Source organism: Egretta garzetta, unplaced genomic scaffold (genome assembly GCF_000687185.1).
Source record: "Egretta garzetta isolate BGI_Z169 unplaced genomic scaffold, ASM68718v1 scaffold474, whole genome shotgun sequence".
Classification (NCBI taxonomy): Eukaryota; Metazoa; Chordata; class Aves; order Pelecaniformes; family Ardeidae; genus Egretta; species Egretta garzetta.
In genome coordinates, this window is record NW_009259524.1 from 389,996 (window position 1) to 409,816 (window position 19,821).

The following is a 19,821-nucleotide window of genomic DNA, read 5'->3' on the forward strand; positions in this document are numbered from 1 at the left end:
AATGTCTTCTAGCACTGATGGAGTTAAGTGAAAAGGTTTTACGCTGCAGTTAATTATTCACTCATTTCATTAGTCAGTCTTTTTTCAGCTTCTGGGTGACTATCATCTGCTCCTGGCATTTTTTTTTACTCTACAGAAGAGGTTTGTTCCACAACCTCTTCTACTGTTATTTCCCTCCAAGACTGGTACTTTGATGAGTTCTCCATAGGAAGGAAGCTAGTATCTATTCTGATCAATGTCTTACTTCGGATTCCAGAAGCAAACTTACTGAATAATTTTCTGTTGGCATTCATACAGTGGCTGACGATTATAAGTCTACAGGAAAGCCACACATTAATTCTACTGAAGAACCAATTTCCAAATACCATATGAAGAAATGAAGCCCCTTCTATCTTAGTTATAACTAATTTTCTCCATGATTTTTGCAACCAAGTTTCCACAGTGAGCAAGAATTCTGACATGAAGTGATTTATAAGACTCAAAAAATGCATGGTTCAGAAGCTGTCCTTTTCTAATCAATTGCTTACAGTATAGAGAAAAGAATCTCTGGCAGTGTGTGATGGTAGAGGGCAATGCAACCTGGTTTCTTCCCATATAGATGTGCTTCCCCCTCAGACTTCACTGACCATTTAGCTCAGGATTGAGCGCACTGCTGAAAGCTTCAGGTTTCTACTTTTATTCACTGGAACAGAAGCAGAGAGATCTGTTCACTCAAAATTAGAATTCTGACAGAATCGGGGGAAAAATAATTAAAATTTAGGAGTAAAATAGAAATATCGCTTATAGAAACTATTGTAACACTTTTTCAGCTGCATGTAAAAAGTGTAACTGGATTTATTTAATGAAAAATATACATACTTTATTTTTCAATCATTGTAAGTATAGCAAAGCATTAGTGAATACACTGCACTACACTTCAAAATACAAGATTTATTAATAAAACTTCCTAAAATGTGAATAGCAAAGGGAATGAATTGCTGAAAATTGCAATCATTGATCTGTACATTTGGGTTGTTCCAACTGCTTTTAGATTTTAATTTATTAGTACTGAACCACGTGGACAAAACCCAATACATAAATATTTATGTCATAATGTAAACTATGAACTCATTCCAGAGCTCTCAATTACTGATAGTTATGACATACCCCGTCTCCTCCATGATGCAACCACCCCAGGATTCAGTGCAGTCACACTCTTCTCAGACAAGACCAAAATACAACAGAAAAGGAAAGAAGTTATAAATATGCTTACAATAAATATAAAGTACTCACTATAAAAATGGACCTTGACTAATTTTACAAAGATCAGATGGTTGCTTGGCTGTACAGATTCTAGCCCTAAAAAGGAAACCAGACTGCTTGGAGAGACAGAACACCCTGAAGGAGAATTGTTACTAGACAGGCCACATTTTTTCCCTTTGGCATAGAATTATTAATAGTAATATGTGAATTAGCCAATCAAAAATTCATTAGAAAAAGTAGTTGAGTGAAAATGGATTTACAGTTTACTTACAGCTATAGCATGTAAGTCATGACTAAATTCATAAACTAAAACCAAAAGATCAATATGTTATGGTTGGTAAAACAGAATTTACAAACTACCCATAAAAATTACCTACCAAAGAAGTAATATTTTCAAGAAAGGTTCTGCATTCTAGTTACTACTGCAAATCCACACTGTTTCTCCACAGAAAATATTCGGAGATTATTTATGTGGTTATTCCTGCTCTACCCAGGTCTTAGATCTTTCTCTATAAAGGGCATCCAAATAAGGAAACTAAGCTATCATTTTAAAAACTTCTCTGTTACAGTTAAAAAAGATTCTGATTTCCAAATTATATGAACTTTGTTCTACCTGTCATCAAAAACCAATGATACAGAAAATATTTTTAACAAGTTGCAAGTTTACACAATTCAAAATTGATGCTTTACTAAACAACATTCCCTAGACTTTTCCACGTTGTTTCCTAATTCACAGATTTCTGAATTATTCCAAAATAAAGTCAGTATTATCATTCACTTTTTTAAAGAAGAAACAAAGAGAGGAAGTAGCCACATTTCTTACAAGATGTGAGTGGAAAAACACAACAATTTTCTTTAGCCCCCAAAAGAGCTTTTGCAGCAGCTTTTTTACCTACACTCTAGATGTGTTAAGGCCACATCAGTCTAATCTTCTGGCTGTAATCTTCAGCAAGATAACAAGTTGAGCAAATGTCACCCTGGACTAGCTTACAGCTTCTTACCCTTTCTTCAATTATAAATCAGGTATTTTTCTATTTTAAGAAGTCAACGATAGTTCTATAGGAATTACAGATTTCGTGATGATAGATAAGGAGCTCCAAATTAAATTAATAGTGTTTTTTCTATTAAACCTAACTTCCTGACACAGGACATTACTGAGGTCATTGCAAAATGAGTGCTAAACTGGTAGCTCCTATTTTGGTCAAACTCAAATTTTGGTGCATGTATTTCCAAAAGCAGTAATTCTTCTTCTACAGTTACAGTAAGTTTGGAATTTGTTTCAAATATTACAAAGAATAAGTTTATATCTTAGCTCAGGAGGACAAAAGAAGAGTCCATGCCCATGTACATACTCGGTTTCCTGGCAGCTGGCTCCCATTGTATTCCAAGGTTCTGAGCAAGACTTTGTGCTAGTTCCTGTGCCATGGCCAAAGGGAGGCCATACTGCATTTCAAGAAAAGTGCAATAAAAGAAAAGAAAAGAAAACTTAAGTTATTGTAATGAACACTACACTATACCAGCTCATTCTGGCTTACCACATACCTACTACTTCAGTAATTCTATACATGTAGTCACAATTCTGTGTGCATATAAAGAAAATAAACACAATGAAGTACGTAACAGAAAAGATTTTCCTCTCTTATCCTGAGGGAATCCCTGTCTGCTGGTTAACCTACAGAAAGGAGTCTGATATATATGGAATATAGTTGTGTACAGTATGATTAACCCATGTTAAAACAGGAGATTTTCATTATTGATTTAACACTGCACTGAGGGGAAAAAATAAAAACCCCAATACATAGGGACCAAATTTTTTCTAGTTTTGGTGTCAAAAAAAAATCAGTAAGAATTACACGTCAGCAGCACCTCAGAAGATCAAGCCTCTTAGAGCGAGAAGACCCAAAAGGATGTTCAGTGCTGTATTTCAAACACTCCTGTCTGAGATTTCAGGATCTAAATTTCTGTCAAATATAGTACAGGCCAATTTAAAATATTAAGAGAATAATGCAGTCAGGAGGAATGCTTTATAAAAAGAAAAGCACAGTGAGCAGTAGTTTAATAATGACACAAGAAGGTTGGCTCTGAGAATACTAACTTTCTAGTATGTAAGTTAACTTTAAAGCCCTGAACACTGAAACATATAAACTGTAGCATTATAATGTACAGTTTCCATTTTATTTCACTTTAGTAATGAAAAAAAATTACCTCATTTACTCCTACTCCTCTGGACACAGAGCAAACCCCTCCAAAGTAACTTAAGCTGCTCCTTTTGTAATGAAATGTTACATTCCTTACAAACAATAAAAATAAAGAAAATATATCACATTGACGTTGGGCACCAAGAACTTATTGATCACACTTTCACACATACATTGCATGCACACCAATCCTCATCTAGCATCAAAAGCAACTGTAAGTTTAGAAACAGAACACTGACATCGAAAGAGCTGATTAAACACAACCTTCAACAGACAGAAATACTATTTCTATCTTGTAGAGTCAGAATCAGTCCCAACCCACAAACAAACCAAGCAGAGAAAGCTAAAGTACCAGTTTCCTAATAAAACACAATGATAACATTTCATTTAAAAAGATAACGATAAATTCCAGTTTATAATCTGTCAGGAAGGAATTCTGTACGGAAATGTATCAGTGTTGAGAATTTTAATTATGGTCTCAACCCAAACCAATTCAAGTTCTAGTTTCAACTCTAAAAGAAAGGACTGAGAAGTATACCTAAAGGGAAAGTTACTTAACATTACTCTTTAACCCTGCCTCCTTTCATTTATTGTTAATGAGACCCAAATGATTTAGTTAAGTTAATGTAATCTGGAAGATATAAATTATTCTATATCTATAAACAATTAAGAATGATATGTATTTTAACTTCATACATAATAATAAATCTACACTGCTTTGAGCATGCATAGTAAATGACCCTAATCTTTGGAAATTAAATCCTTTTATAGCAGCAGAATCAATGTCCCTTTTGGTTTTTTTTAAATGACAGGATACTCCAGACAGGTATATATTTATTTTTTCAGAACATTCTGACAGCCATCAGAACTTTCCAAATGCATCTTAAGTACACTAAATGCTTAAAGCTAGATGCTTTACAATAGACAGAACCACAGTAAGGGCTGAGGTTGGCAGGCACTTCTGGAGATGGTCTAGTTCAACCCTCTTGCTCCAAGGAAGCTCAACTGGAGCAGGCGGCTCAGGACCATGTTCCATTGGCTTTTGAATATCTCCAAGCATGGACACTCCACAGCCTCTCTGGGCAACCTGTTCCAGCATCTGATGACCTTCAAAGTGAAAGGTTTTTTACCCTATGTTTAAATGGAATTTCTTGTATTTCAGTTTGCATTTGGTACCTTTCACCATGCACCACTGAGAAGAGCCTGTTTGCCCACTGGCAAACTCTTCAGCAAGTGACACAATGCATGCATAGAAGTAATTAAGAGTGTACATTATCAGCACTTTGTATATGTTATGAAAAACACAATTAGCATTGTGTTGCAATGCCTGTATTAAGGCAGTACAATGACAGAGGCTGGAGGAAATTCTTTATCCCCTGCTTTTATCTTTCTTTGCAGAAGATGAATGATAGGAGAATCACATGGAAGACATTGTTCACTCCATCCTCGTAGCATGTCATGCTGCTGGGGGAAAGCTTAAGATCTTTACGCTGCACAGGGGAACACACTCTTCCTCTTCTTTGCTTACAATGCCATGAAGTAAAAAAATATGCTTGCTCAAGGTTGATGTTGTGCCTAATGATACAAGTGGAATTTTCCCTCAAAATGCACCATGTCTCAGAAAACAATTCATTACCACCCTAAAGGAGACCTTCCATTAACAAATCATTACTGCAGCTACATGTGTGAATAAATAGAGTAACTGGAATGCTCTTGTGGCAACACATAATACCATCAGCTCTGCCCTCTCCTGCTCTTTACTGGGAAAGCAGTATGTTACACACCTGATTAGCAAAACTAGGTGTCCTTAAGGGCTCATCAGAAGATGCTTCAAACATGTGACACTGTCTCCAGGTTGCAAAAGATACTAAAATTTCATTATAGATATATATCAACACAACCGTGGTATGAACTACACCTATTAAAAATACACTAACATGTTAAAAAATAGATTATGTTTCCTAAGGAAGGGAGATGATCGATGTAGTGACTACCAAACAAAAAAGTAAGCAAGAAGAGACAGGTAGACAAAAGCAGTAGACAAAAAACAATATATAAAACTGTAGTCTAAACCATTGTATAATGGTACATACGAGAGCAGGTGCACAGCATCAGCATGCTGTTTGATGTAATGCTGTCGATATTTGGAGAAATCATGAAGCATCTGCAGAGGGTCAGGGTGAATATTAATACGATCTCTGTCTGTCCAAGTTTCCACAGCCACAAGAACCACCCTGGTGTTCAGCTGTTCCTTGTATATCTGAGGACAGAGACAGGACAGGCACAGGAGTAGAACACTGGGTCAAACATGCACAGTTAGCCAGTAAGAGTAAAGCGGAAGGACAAGAGGGATAAAGCAGGAGGGAAACATGGGGAAACAGTTAGCTGGTAATGCCTTGGATTTCCTAAAAGTTAATATTCTAACCAACTTAAATTTTATGTTTTAGAGGACAAAAAAAACCCCCTTGCTGCTCTTTTTTTGAGCTACTCCCTTTTCTTCAAAATTCTCATGTCAAATAATTTCACCACTGAGTTTGGCAGAAAACCTGTACAAAAATCAGCAAAGAAGAAATGTAAAGGTCCACTCGGTGATCCCCAAGAAAAAGAAAATAAATATTTCAGAGACAAAGAACAGCCAGAGCCAATTCTTAAGACAAGATTAAATAATTTCTCAGTTCTCCAGTACATCCAAAATTTAATTCACATAATGCTTGATTTTAATTTATAATATGATCACTTAATGCTACTCAAGTAATGTGAAAATTAAGTAAGAATATTAATTTTTCTATTAATTTTAATGTCACTGTAGCAATAGACAAAGAAATTACAATCAGGCCCTAATAATTACAAAACAGTTTTAAAATATCCATTTTAACTTTGTGCATGATACTTGATTCTGAAATAAAACTGCTGGTCTCTTCAGGTTCAGGTGATAAAATGCTGAATTTTACTAACTAAGGTTATTCAGAACTTGTAGATCTACAAAGGATGCATTCCTTATCCGCAATAGACAGTCTACCCATCAAAAGTCTTACATGACACATGAAGAACACTTATTGATCATACTTAGTTATGATCTAAAGGCACTGGATAATTAATACATTGGCTGCCTAATGCATAAAATACACAAAAGGAAAGTTCATTTTCATACTCAGCTTAGGAAAAAAGGCAGTAAATTTAAGAGCAAGAGAGCACAACCAGATAAGCTCAATTTTGTCCAAGAACTTTGAAGGAAAAAAGAATATTAATATGCTTCAATCAGAGAGACAGGCTGAGGACATACACAGCAAAATAGTTAACAATATGAGAAAAATCAATAAAATTAAACCACAGAAATTACGTATGGGTGGATCAATAAAGACTTTACTTGTGTTTGCTGAGAGGAAAACTGTATTTCCTGAAGCAACTGGAAGAAAAGAATGGAAGAGGGGGCAGAGAACCTGGAAGCCTCTGAAAGCCAATATCCTTTTCTCAAGAATGTATCAGTAAGAAATACAGCCCACTCCCTATAAACACCAGGGAATAACATGGCAAATATTCCTGCTCCTTTTCATGCTTTGTTTACAGGAAAGGCCATTAAGATGTCATTTTGCAAGATGTCTATGAGGGGAATGAATTCTAGACTGGAGAGAAGCTGAATGTTTCTGTGTATTTCTGTTTACATACATCCAGCAAATAAAAATGGAAAACAGAAGGAATAGTCAGAGAAAGAAAAGATAGGTTAAATAACTTCTGTTAAAACACAGAAGAAATACAAAGAAATAACAATCAGATGAGAAAAAAATGAAGATGCCACCCTTCTTTGGGAATGTCCAATAAAAACTGCAGAAATATTATTTCAATTATTTATATTTTTATTTTTATCTGCTCTTGTAACTTTTCTTCAGACTACTGGCATTTTCAGACCATTACACAAAACTACTCCAAAACACTTCCAGCATTTCATGTATTATAAGTATATTCAGCTAAATTTTCAATATACATACAGTATACGTAATACTTTATATACAAGATACTAAGAACAAATACTGTATTGCTTCCTCCAAACTAAACAGTTGACAGTGTTTTGTATTGAATTGTATCACACAGTTCTATTGCTATCAATAACGTCACATGGGAAAGGGACTTAAGAGCCAGAATTTTGTTAGCCTTTGTATTCATCACTACTAGAGACTCTATCCTGTTTTTACTACAAACACAGCTCTGAAATGTTCGTGGTCATTACATGTATATCAAAAAGAGAAAAAAAAAATCAAATTTTACCACAAATCTTACTTTTAGTTTATACGCTCTACGTGAAATTATTCTAAATTTAGTCAGATACAAGTATGGTATCTGTATCGGTGCCACTAATTTATAATGTACTACAATGGGATTTTGTTTGGTTTTAAGCTATAAATACAGATTTATAAAGGAGAATTTTTATTCACACTCTTCTTCTTCCAATAGATATGCTTATCCTTTGTGAACTATACTCATGGCTTCAACCGCTTGTGGTTAGATTTGTTTCACAGATCTAAACTTGATTAAATCTCATTCTTAAGCAGTGTCAGATACTGAAAGCTCCTTCAAGTCTGAAATCCCCCCTGCCAAGGACAAACTCTGGTAGTTGCAAGCTTTGAGGAAAATGCCAAGGATAATTTGGTGGTTTCTTACGCATTCACCCCAGGCTATTCTTCTGCAGAGGAACTGGAAATGAGTTTTTAAATGTAATTATTATAGCTGCTAATTTTTTTTTATCCTGGTATCTGCTAATGTTAACTTTTTAAATACAGTGCTAAACTAAGAAAGTCAGTGATACAGTTTTCAGAAGAAACATTGATACTTACAGCATCTACAAGGTTTACCACAGACTTTGCAAAATTGTTTGTGTATGCATTTGAAGAACGGTGCTTTTTGAACTAAAAGGAGAAGAAAAAGGAGAACACAGTGAGAACTTAAATATTTATTTCTAATTATTTTTACAGCAAGAAAGGAAAATTATTATTTTAAGGGAAAAACTCCAAAAGCTTTTCAGATCACAACCTGTTTCTGATATTCAAGAATCCCTGGAAGATAAAGGAAGCCATGTATGCTAGACAGCCTTTCACATCTATAGAAGGAGCATTTAGCCAGAAGATATATCCTATGTAGAATCAGAGTTCTAATGTTCGAGACAAAATTACAGGTAAACACGAACATAAACATGAGCTCAAAATTGAGAGGATGCTGTACCCATTAAAACTGTGCTTAACCTGATAAGTTAAATATCAGAGTGTACTAGCAACATTCCATGACTCTAACTGTGAGCCATGAAGATGAAGCATTTCCCACTTGCCCTGCGTACAGCTCTTTGCAAAGGCATCCTTTCTCTACTATAACACAAGACTTCTATGACAAGTAGCATTACTTATACCAAAAGGCAAAAAGGAAAAGGGAGTGCATGGTAAAAGTAAATATATGTTTGAATGTGGAAAGAGTTAAGCTCAATATCCTAAGTTTTAACTTCAATTTTTTTTTCCATTCCTATAGACATAGATGAACTGTATTGCAAGTTCTGCTTCCTAATTTCTGTACATGTAATTACAATTGTTTCATGTCTTTCCCCATCCTGCCCCACAAGTCCCATCTGTTCAAAGTCAAATTACATTACACAATATGATTTACAGGCAGGAAAAACAAGTCTTCAAAATTTCACAGAAAAGGAACACAAAATTGCACAAAGAGGGTAAAAAGTCTTCATTAAAAAAAATGACAAATTTCAAGTACTGGTTACAAGCAACAAATCTCATCACTCAGGAGCAAACATTATCAAGTTCCATGAAAGTGTCAGCTATTCCCACTCCAAAGCACAGTACCCAAAAAGAGCCCTTGAGACAAGAGGGTCTGACTCTTCTCTGAGCAACTGAGTAGCTACTCTTATCAAATAAGTTAGATGATTAACTACCTTCCCAAATTAGAATTACAAAAATCACTACCAGCTGATTAGGCACATGGGAGAGCAGGAGAAGCTCAAAAAGTCCTTGAGTAGTCTGAGCACTACTTGGCAACAGCTGAGAACATCAGTGTGTTATCAACATTCTTCTGGTACTAAATCCAAAACACAGCACTATGCTAGCTACTATGAAGAAAATTAACTCTATCCCAGCCGAAACCAGGACAATAAACATGAGCTCAAAATTGAGAGGATGCTGTACCCATTAAAACTGTGCTTAACCTGATAAGTTAAATATCAGAGTGTACTAGCAACATTCCATGACTCTAACTGTGAGCCATGAAGATGAAGCATTTCCCACTTGCCCTGCGTACAGCTCTTTGCAAAGGCATCCTTTCTCTACTATAACACAAGACTTCTATGACAAGTAGCATTACTTATACCAAAAGGCAAAAAGGAAAAGGGAGTGCATGGTAAAAGTAAATATATGTTTGAATGTGGAAAGAGTTAAGCTCAATATCCTAAGTTTTAACTTCAATTTTTTTTTCCATTCCTATAGACATAGATGAACTGTATTGCAAGTTCTGCTTCCTAATTTCTGTACATGTAATTACAATTGTTTCATGTCTTTCCCCATCCTGCCCCACAAGTCCCATCTGTTCAAAGTCAAATTACATTACACAATATGATTTACAGGCAGGAAAAACAAGTCTTCAAAATTTCACAGAAAAGGAACACAAAATTGCACAAAGAGGGTAAAAAGTCTTCATTAAAAAAAATGACAAATTTCAAGTACTGGTTACAAGCAACAAATCTCATCACTCAGGAGCAAACATTATCAAGTTCCATGAAAGTGTCAGCTATTCCCACTCCAAAGCACAGTACCCAAAAAGAGCCCTTGAGACAAGAGGGTCTGACTCTTCTCTGAGCAACTGAGTAGCTACTCTTATCAAATAAGTTAGATGATTAACTACCTTCCCAAATTAGAATTACAAAACAAATCCCCTGTTTTCCAGAACTATGCTTGGTGCAAAGGTGAAAGTAAAACTGAAAGACACATATGCTTTTAAAATTAAATAATTGTTTCTCAAATTGAAAGTCAGAAGAGTGACATGCACACATACTTTATTACTAGATAACAAATTTTCCATCCCTTTAAATTCCAGATACTTTTGCATGAGCAATCTAGTTTTCTATGGACAAAATGCCATGGAGATAACAAAAAGGTCATCAAATTTTATGACACTTATTCATTTGACTGCAGGAAGATAATTTTTTTACATATGCAGTTATTCACTGTTAAGTTCTACAATGTTTCAGCACATCCACAGCAGGTTTTAATACCCAAAGACCCTACAACATAGGTTTGCAGACACCCCCTCCCCATACCTATTCTCAAAACAAAGCACTTTCATCTACAGTGCTAGTAGGCACTTAGGTTGTACCCTGAGAAGAGTATCCACATCATGGGACTCTGTTTGCTCCCCAAACCATGATACTAGAACAAAATAATGGGGGAGAGGGGAAGGATGGCTTTGGTTTTTTGTTTTGAGCCAAGCCCAAACTTTCCCCAAAGTGGAAAGGCAAAATAATATACTTTGGAAAATGTTCTTGGTTTTCATGGAAGTATTTAAAAGCCAAACTCAATAGCAATATACAACCTAATGTGTTTTAACACAGCTCCTAAAACAGAAATTAAGCTGAGCAAGTCAGTAAAAAGTGCAACAACCTAATTAAATACGCTTAGCTGCATCTTTAGTGTTACAGGAAAGGAAAATTTTGTGAAAATGCATAGTATTAACCACTTAACAACACAATGGCCGAAAAGGCTTAAGATGCTTCTGCCAACAGAGAACCTTGCTACAGTAGAAATCTGCCCTCTACTGGTAAGCAGAAAACTTAAAAGTACATTTAGTGGGCTCCTGGATTGGCAGGATTTAACTCCTAATTGTGAACACTTCCTTAAGTATATCCATTTTATTCCTTGAAAAAAATTATTATCTGCTTCTGAGACACTGACAACTCTGAAGCAAAAAATCTTGAACGTTTGTGGTCTAAAGTTCTAACAAATGAAACGTGAGAGGAGACAACAGTTAGTGTCTGTAACAGGTGTAGTGAACAGGATGGTTGTCCATTGTGTCTGTAAACACGAGGCCAGAGGAAACAGACAGACATAGAAATATTCATAGTGAACAGGATGGTTGTCCATTAAGTGTGTCTGTAAACACAAGAGGCCAGAGGAAACAGACAGACATAGAAATATTACCTCTTCATAAAGTACACTAATCTCAAACAAGACAACAAAATATATGTAACTTCAGTTACTGTGCCCTACCCTAACCAACTAACACGTGAGCACTCTTCAAATAGTTTCCTAGCAGGTGGCTTTACAAGTCAAAACTGCTGAAGAAGTTTCTGTCATACTCTTCCCACCCATTCAAATTCCCCCCACGTTGCTGAATTGACACAGATTAAATATAGACTATTTTTGTGCAGACTATTTCTGTGATTTATTAAGCAGATGAGGGAAGGTTGTATTACCTGTCTATTCAGCACTGGAACAAGTACAAAACACCACATCCTGTTCTGATACTTGCTATTTCTGGCTCTTTAAAGTCATCCTTCAGTGTTGTCAAAAGAGCCCACAACAACCAAAGCATTGGGAAAACTTTCAGTAGAGTGAGAGATGCAAGGAGCTCTTACAGAGACTTAAAAGTTTATTTTACTTGCACATAAAATAAGCAGAAACTGTTTTATCACAGAATTTGATTTAAAAAAAAAAGATATTGCTTACACAGAAGCAAAGTCACACTCAGAGTTGATGATCCTTATTTACCTCTTAGTCAATAAACAGCTGAGAAAGCTAAGCAAGAATAACTTGGAACTTAGAATTTTTAGTGTGTTTGTTCTGGACATAAATGTTTTGTTGCCTTACTTTGTTGGTTATGGGTATATTAAATTATCCATATGATACCAAAGTGTTTCAGATGTATTTTGAATATATAATTGCTGTAGAAAATCTTAGATAATATTAAGTATATGCCATAATACCCAATAATGCTATGTCTTACAGTACAAATGTTAACAGCTGCCAATAAACAAAATATTTGACCCAAAATTAGCTGATACAGCACAGCGCTGAACATCAACCCACAAATTATAATCAAAAGGAAGATTACCACCAAACTGATATACTTACCATTTTATGGTCATTGACTATCATGAGCTCCAGATATTTCATTTCTTCAAAGATACCACGAGATACCTGATGGATTAAAGACATTCTTTGAGAAATCATGAAGATGTAGTGATTTCCAAAATAACTGCAGCTGATTTAATAGGATTACGCATAAATATTATGTAGGGTGTGTGAACCTGTAAAAATTGAGTCAGATGTTCAACTAGGGTAAATATTCACAGCTCCAGTAACTTAGTGAGTTATGACAGACATTGGCCAAGAATCCGAGTCACATCATTAAAATTGTTTAGAGTCTATTCTTTTGGGTTCAGTGCAGAAGCCACCACTGCTTTCCTCCTCTTCATAAAGGAGAAGAACCTCAAACACTAAAAACCCTTGGTCCACTGTGGAATGAAGTTACTAAAAATAGACGCACCCTCAAAAAATATGCTGTGGCTTGTGCAACTCAGTGAAGAAATATAGATTAATCTTCTTTAACTCAATTATTCCCCTAATTGACACATACACATGTGCAGATCATGAGGACTGTCCACTTCTCTCAATAACCCCGTTCTGGGTGTCCTCATTTGGATTTTTAATTTAATCATGCTACTTAACGAGCCAAATGAAAATAAAGTCAGAAATCTACAAAGTAGCAAGACTTCATTCAAAATTATTCTTTATTCTCAAGCAGACTCAAAACTTAAAATTCTAAACTCATTTTTGTTACTAGACTTCCATCCAATTGATGAATAGTATTGCTGTCACTTTAGAAAGTTTATCCACTTTTCTCCAAATACTCTGTTTTTAAAGAATAACCTTCTTGTTTTATCATTTGGTAACTGTATTACGTGACAATATTAAGCTACCAAAAATAGCTGTTTTCTAGTTGTTCTCTCAACATTAAAAAAATCTGGAAATTAGTGGGTTTGGCTTTGTTTTTATAAATGGTCTTAACTCAGGGTCACACTTCTACTCACTGCTCTCTTTCTTCTCTTTCTCCTCAGCCACTGTAGTTCAGACAGAAAGGGCCATTCAGAACTAGATTCAGTCTCTGTACAAATTACAATTTAAGAATTTTATGGCATTATTTTAAACTACTCATGTATACTGTCTAAACCAAAAGTAGATTAAGATCACCAAAATTAGAAGAACCTTTGCTATTGAAAAGTACACAAAAATACACAAAATGCAAAATATCTCATATGAAAACTCAAGTCCTTTAGACATCTAAAGTTAGAATTAAAGCATGCAAGGGGAGGTAAAGAGATTGTAACCTGGGCTTAGAATATACGTTTTCTTCCACCTTGTGTCCTCAATAGCATTAATATCAGTGATTAAGTTAAATTATTTGCAGAAGAAAGCTAAATAAAGGTTTTCATGGATGGAAATCTTTCAGCTGCTTTTTGACAACTCTAAACTCCATTGCAATAATTGTGAAAAAAGTCAGGTTAGTAACTATTTTTCAAGTTTTTGTAAATAATCAGCAATTTTATATAGACTGTTAGTCTAACATTCACTTATTTCAAGTTATATATACAACTATTTCCAATACTGAGAAACTCATAACATAGGCAGAAACATACCAAGGTCCTGCAACTGCTTGGACGCTTGTGTTCCATAAGTTCTTTGGATGATATGTGGCCGACTTTTACTTTCCTGATAAGAAAAATATGTGACATTTTCTTCCGGTTAATAATATCAAGTGAGAAGTGAGACACTTCTTTCAGTATTTATCATTTTTCCATAAAACGCAAGCAATCATAGTACCAATTTGGCATAGTACTGATCTGAAGCAATCTATTTGCAATCCTGAACAAATCATGGAGCCTCTCTGCTTCAGCACATTTTACTGGCCTACAAAACTGAAGTATCACAGATGGCTTTGAGATTACTTGAAAAAAGTCCTTTAAAAGCCTTAGTGTTAGAGAACACAGACCATTTATTCCAATAAATTAAATTAAAGAGTATATATCTAATTGAAATCTTCCTCCCACAGATGAAAAGCAACTATTACTATTTATAACAAATATGTATCTTTCTAATTGCAGCAAAATGCAAGAAACTAATCAATATGTTATCTTTAAGGGGATTATTTCACCCTTTTTTATTGGTGTGTACAAAACTTAGAAAGGAGAAGACTTTTAACGCATATTTTCTTTAGAAGCCTGGCATGCCCCAAATTATCACATTTTGGTATCTGCTCTAGAAAACAACTCTCTCTTCTTCTGTAACACCTCCTCTGTAGAACCTGCCAAAACAAGTGATTCTTTTCAAAAGGTGGGTTGCTACTGTTCTGTAACTTCCATAAGAAATACATAACACATTGAAGGAAAATACTACATATTTTTGCTAGGTTTCCTGGGGGGTAGGGAGAGTTGTATATAGTATCTACTATAGTTTAATAATTAATCAAGCTGAATAAACTACATGCTGAAGGCTGTGTCCAAGGTATTTATCTCATGTAGCACAATCAAAAAATGAGACTGTGAAAGTTCTCTGTAGCTGTATGACTTTGATTTTCCGTAGTTTATAGAAAAATATTCTTCTCATCTGTCTTTTTAACATTTAGAATTCCACTTGAACCCTCAACAGAGTTGGCAGATTGTATCTCACTTTTATAACCAAAACTTTTGTTCTACTTCCAAGTTTTACTGAAATATCACACAGAGACATATATTGTCCAACGAAGCAAGTTTAGTCAAATTCTCCTCTGCCTACTATATGGATACCATTGTATAAATATAATCTCCACGAATTTACTGTATCTGTCCTTCAGTTTTCAGCCTTACAACCTTTATGAATATGGGCTACATCAAAATGCATTACATAGCTTAACACATAGCATGTAATACTGCTCTCCTGAGTAGAATGAGAAAACTTTTTGGTTGTAATATTTTCCCATGTCTTTATAGTTTCATTTACAGCCCAATAATTGACCATCCAATTGATACCTATTCCTCTGAATGTTTGATCCAGTTTCTTTGAAAGTGTCAGGAGTCAAAGATTTTGCAGATCTTTATTTGGACTGTAAGTTCAGCTTCACAGTCACTAAAACATACCAGTTCTGCAGCATTACATTATTTGTCATATACTGGTAAGTACTAGAGTGAGACAAGCTTGAGAGCTGTGATACAGCATTTGGAATATATTGTACAGTCCAAGCAGGATACAAACCTTAAGAATCCTCTGTCTCAACGTTGCAGAATCATTTCACTGAAAAATCACTCAAATCTTTGAACCATTCAAGAGGTAGAGATCAACCTGGTTTTACTACGGTCTATGAAATTGAGTCAGTTCTATTAACAACTAAAGTTTTAGGAACAACTGTATTATAAGACTTAACAATGAAGTACAAAAATAATAATATTTAGCAAGAGATTTGCATAAATGCAGGCCTACATGCTGATCCAGCATAGTCATATATTTGAATATGCTGGCTCAGAATAATTTAAGCTCTACAGTGACCACTGACTTAGCACATATAAAATGTAAGGTACCTAGATACAATTAAGCTCTACTTCATTAAGCTCTTTATGGAAACATACTAGGTTAAGAGCAATCCGACGCAACCATTTAGAGAGGGATGAATAAATGACTTCCTATGAATTTATAAATCCTTTAGTTCAAGTACTAACACAAACTGATAAAACACTTTTTGACAGTCCATAATCATTTGCTACAGAAACAGTCAGCCTACTCCCAACATCTAAATGATCAACAATAACTAGGAACAGAAAGATTAAAGAAAAGCAGAGAAAAATCTTAGGTAATTCATACACATTTCTTTTCTTAAATAAATTCCAATCAAGTGTTTTAAAATACTTTTGGTTTTCATATGAACGAATGACAGAGGTCACACATTTATTCTAATTTTATTCTATTTATTCTAATACTTTTATTTGCTGTTCCTTGAGCCCTCTCTTTTCCAAACCAAATAAATTAGATAAAAATAAACTTACTGCACTGTGGGTGAGATCCATCGGTTCTATCAAGTACAAATAAGTACTATCTTCAAACATGCCACTAGAACATGAAGAAAAAGAAGTGATATTTAGGATTACATGGCAATTAATTTGACTCCAGGATATGATTTTTGCCAAGACAAAAACTAAACTTAGGGTAGAAAAACTGATCAACATTAAAATAAACTCCATATATGTTCATTACTACTGCACGTGGCTAAAGCTAAAAATTCTTTTTAAGAGATCAGGCACATTTTAATGAACTAACACTGAATGTAATGACAAAGCACCAAAAGGAGTAAAGATTTGACCTTGGAAAGACGAAGTCCCAAGAAACATATTAACATGCGGAATATAATCAACAGCTGAGCTGCACTTAACAGTAACTAATCCTAGTAAGAATTAGTTTCTCACATTTTTTCCATGTACAAACTAACAAAAAAAGATCAATTTTTTTATTGGCTGATAGAATCATACATGAATACTGAGAATGCAAACTGCTAAAGTACAATTCTTGTTTATTCTTTACCATAAGTAGTCATCTGGTAAAATATTTATTTGCACTTACCATATTCAAAGGTTTCATGAGACAGCATCAAAAGACTTTAATCCCCATGATACTAAAAAAAAAAATGCTAGCAGTTTGGCATAGCTAGTACTAACATTTCAAAACATAGACAATCTTTGGGCCTGGAGAGTTTCAGTCCCTCACATATTAAGAGATAATATTCAAGAGTAATAATTAGTTAATAGCCTTGTTTGAAAAATGAGAATATGCACTTACTGAAGTCCATTACAAGTTGAAAGAGCAACTTTGGAATCCTTGATACCTCTGATATTTCCATGGTAGTAACAATGCTCTCCACCCTAATAACATTTAAAAACAAACAATCACACACACACAAAATTACCCTGATTTAATGTTTGTTGCTTAAAACCAAAGCAAAAACCCCCTTATGTTAGGTAAAATTTCAGAGAAAGCACTGACTGCTAAAGTAAATACCAATGACTAGCCCTAATCGCTTATAAGAGAAAAACTGCCCAGTAAAAACTAATTTATATGTCTTCACGCCATGACATGGGTTATTCTTTTGTTGAAGTCACAGCAGTCTTGATCTTTTTTTAAGTGCATTTCTTTGCTGTAAATTGATTCTGTAAAGTGTTATATTATGCAGGTTACATGAGGGCTGAATTGTTTCTTGATGCCTTCTAGGCCTGTTAAAATTACAAGTGATACAGTATTCATCGATCACCACCTGGGCATGTATTTGGCTTAGATCTGGGTTCTACAAATTCTGTCTCACTGAAAATTTATCAGTTAGAATGTTACATCATTAGACTATATGTACCAATATCCCTAGTGATGAATGAGCCAGAAAGTGAATCCAGTTTCACAAAACTAAAGCATACAGTTGCATTTTTACTGTACCTATCAAAAGGGTACTAAAAGTCACTCTTGATTTTAACTGCATAAAATTCCAAATAGATGCAAAGCCTAAATTATTCAAAAAACAGCAGGGTTTTTGTGTTTCTCTAAGTCAGCAAACATGGTTTAGGCAAGGCCCTGCCTATCAAAAAAAAAAAAAAAAGCAACACTTAAATTACCTACAAATGTGTTTAAATGTTTAGATAGTTTAAAAATAGCCCCAAAATTAGGCAAACTGCATCCAAAACTGTCAAAAACTCAGTTCTCAAAGGCCCTAATGATATGAAGTAAGGCTAAATGCTGCAATGCAGGATTTGAACAGGCAGCTGAAGCAGGAATTAGGCTGAATAGAATTAGTGCAGAATGTGCTACCAAACAGGCTTGTAATGAAGCTCTGTGTATAATCTTCCACTTCTCCACAATAACATAAGGGAAGTTGTAATATTGTATATTTGGGGGGGAACAGGACAAAGCAGGAGACCAAAATACCACAGAGAAAAATTTGTACATGCTTAAAATCTTAAAGTTCTGATCCAGAACATCCTTGCTCAGGTGCCAACTAGACTCTAGTGAATGCTACACGCTTTCCTCTGAATTAAAAGTGCAGGTTCCCTGGACCTGCCTGGTTTTCATCACAGAATGAGCAAAGTTGAGCTCTCCTCTGCTGAAGCAATTAGCTCTTTTCTAAGCTCTCCTTAAAGTGGACAGAGAACTTCAAGAATGCTCAGAACACACCTAAGACAGAGCAACAAATCACAAAATAGACTTGCAGTGGCTTTCTTTTCAAAATATTGACCATTAGATGCCAATGCCCCTCTCTGGCTAATAACTATGGCACTCATCCCAGGTTTCCCAACCGCTGAACAATTTCCCAGGTCACCTTGAAGACAGTCAACTCACATCTCCCCCACCTTCTACAAGTGTGCTCCATCTCCAAAGCTACTGGCTACTTTGTGTCAGAGCACCCTACACAAATCAAGCTAAAGCAGTCTCATTTTGTAGAAAACACAAAGGTTTATGAAGTCAGAAAGAGGGAGCATGATTCTGTACCCCAGAGGCTAGGAGGCTTCTAGGAGGAGGTCTTAAGAGCAGAGTACAATAAATAAATGATTCAGATGAGAAATTCAGAAGTAATTGTTTTGTCAAAGCATCATCTACTCACATAGAAGAATTATGAGTGTTAAAATAAATTCATTAAGATATTTTTCAATCTCCAATATTTTTTACTTTCTGTAGTTTCATAATTTGACATTTTTCTCTACGTGTTCTAGTTTTCTTCTACCTACTAAATATGTGTGATTTAATTTCTCCATGTCATGGAAGTAAGAGTTCAACTGCACTATCACGAGTTTTGTGTTATTTGATTGTAAATAGCTAAATATGTTTAAAAACCTAAAATCTTTAGCCTATTTTTAGGATTACATACCATAGGCAGTCACATGGCAAATTATTAAATCCTTTATCTCTATTCTGATACAGAAATTAATTCTATCCTTATTGCTAGACAGCAGATTACTAACCCCTAAAATTCCATAAATCGCTGAGGAATAAGTTGACCGTACTGTTAGAGGCTTACAGAACTACTTATCGTGACTAAGCGTAAAATAAACTGGCTTCATATGAATGGTTCAACTGAATAAACAAGAAGAGTATATTTATTTTCTATCAACAGAAACAAAGCATCAAGAACAATATTAACAGACTGTTCAAGCTATCAATGTTTAGAAAGAAACCAAGAAAAATCGCTTTGACTTTCTAAAGAAAAAGGACTAGTGAACTTAGAAGTTGTTAAATACTAGAAATTCTGCTGCTATATGTCAGTTAAACTAAAATGAGGAAAACTGAATGATACTAATTTACCTCATTGAAGTAGTTGGTCTTTAAAGTTTATCAATAAC

General features: G+C 34.9%; 1 protein-coding gene across 1 annotated transcript in view; it reads right to left on the bottom strand.

Annotated features, from left to right (window-relative positions):
• Positions 1 to 19,821, bottom strand: part of ADAM23 (ADAM metallopeptidase domain 23) — a gene marked incomplete at its 5' end in the record, with an annotated part of 73,946 nt that overhangs the window by 27,750 nt on the left and 26,375 nt on the right. The window contains 10 exons of the mRNA XM_035893040.1: positions 1,147 to 1,195; positions 2,595 to 2,685; positions 3,448 to 3,532; positions 5,534 to 5,700; positions 8,270 to 8,341; positions 12,554 to 12,619; positions 13,513 to 13,586; positions 14,119 to 14,191; positions 16,495 to 16,558; positions 17,282 to 17,364. Of these exons, the coding sequence (XP_035748933.1) occupies positions 1,147 to 1,195; positions 2,595 to 2,685; positions 3,448 to 3,532; positions 5,534 to 5,700; positions 8,270 to 8,341; positions 12,554 to 12,619; positions 13,513 to 13,586; positions 14,119 to 14,191; positions 16,495 to 16,558; positions 17,282 to 17,364 (824 nt within the window). The remainder of the gene's footprint in view (positions 1 to 1,146; positions 1,196 to 2,594; positions 2,686 to 3,447; positions 3,533 to 5,533; positions 5,701 to 8,269; positions 8,342 to 12,553; positions 12,620 to 13,512; positions 13,587 to 14,118; positions 14,192 to 16,494; positions 16,559 to 17,281; positions 17,365 to 19,821) is intronic.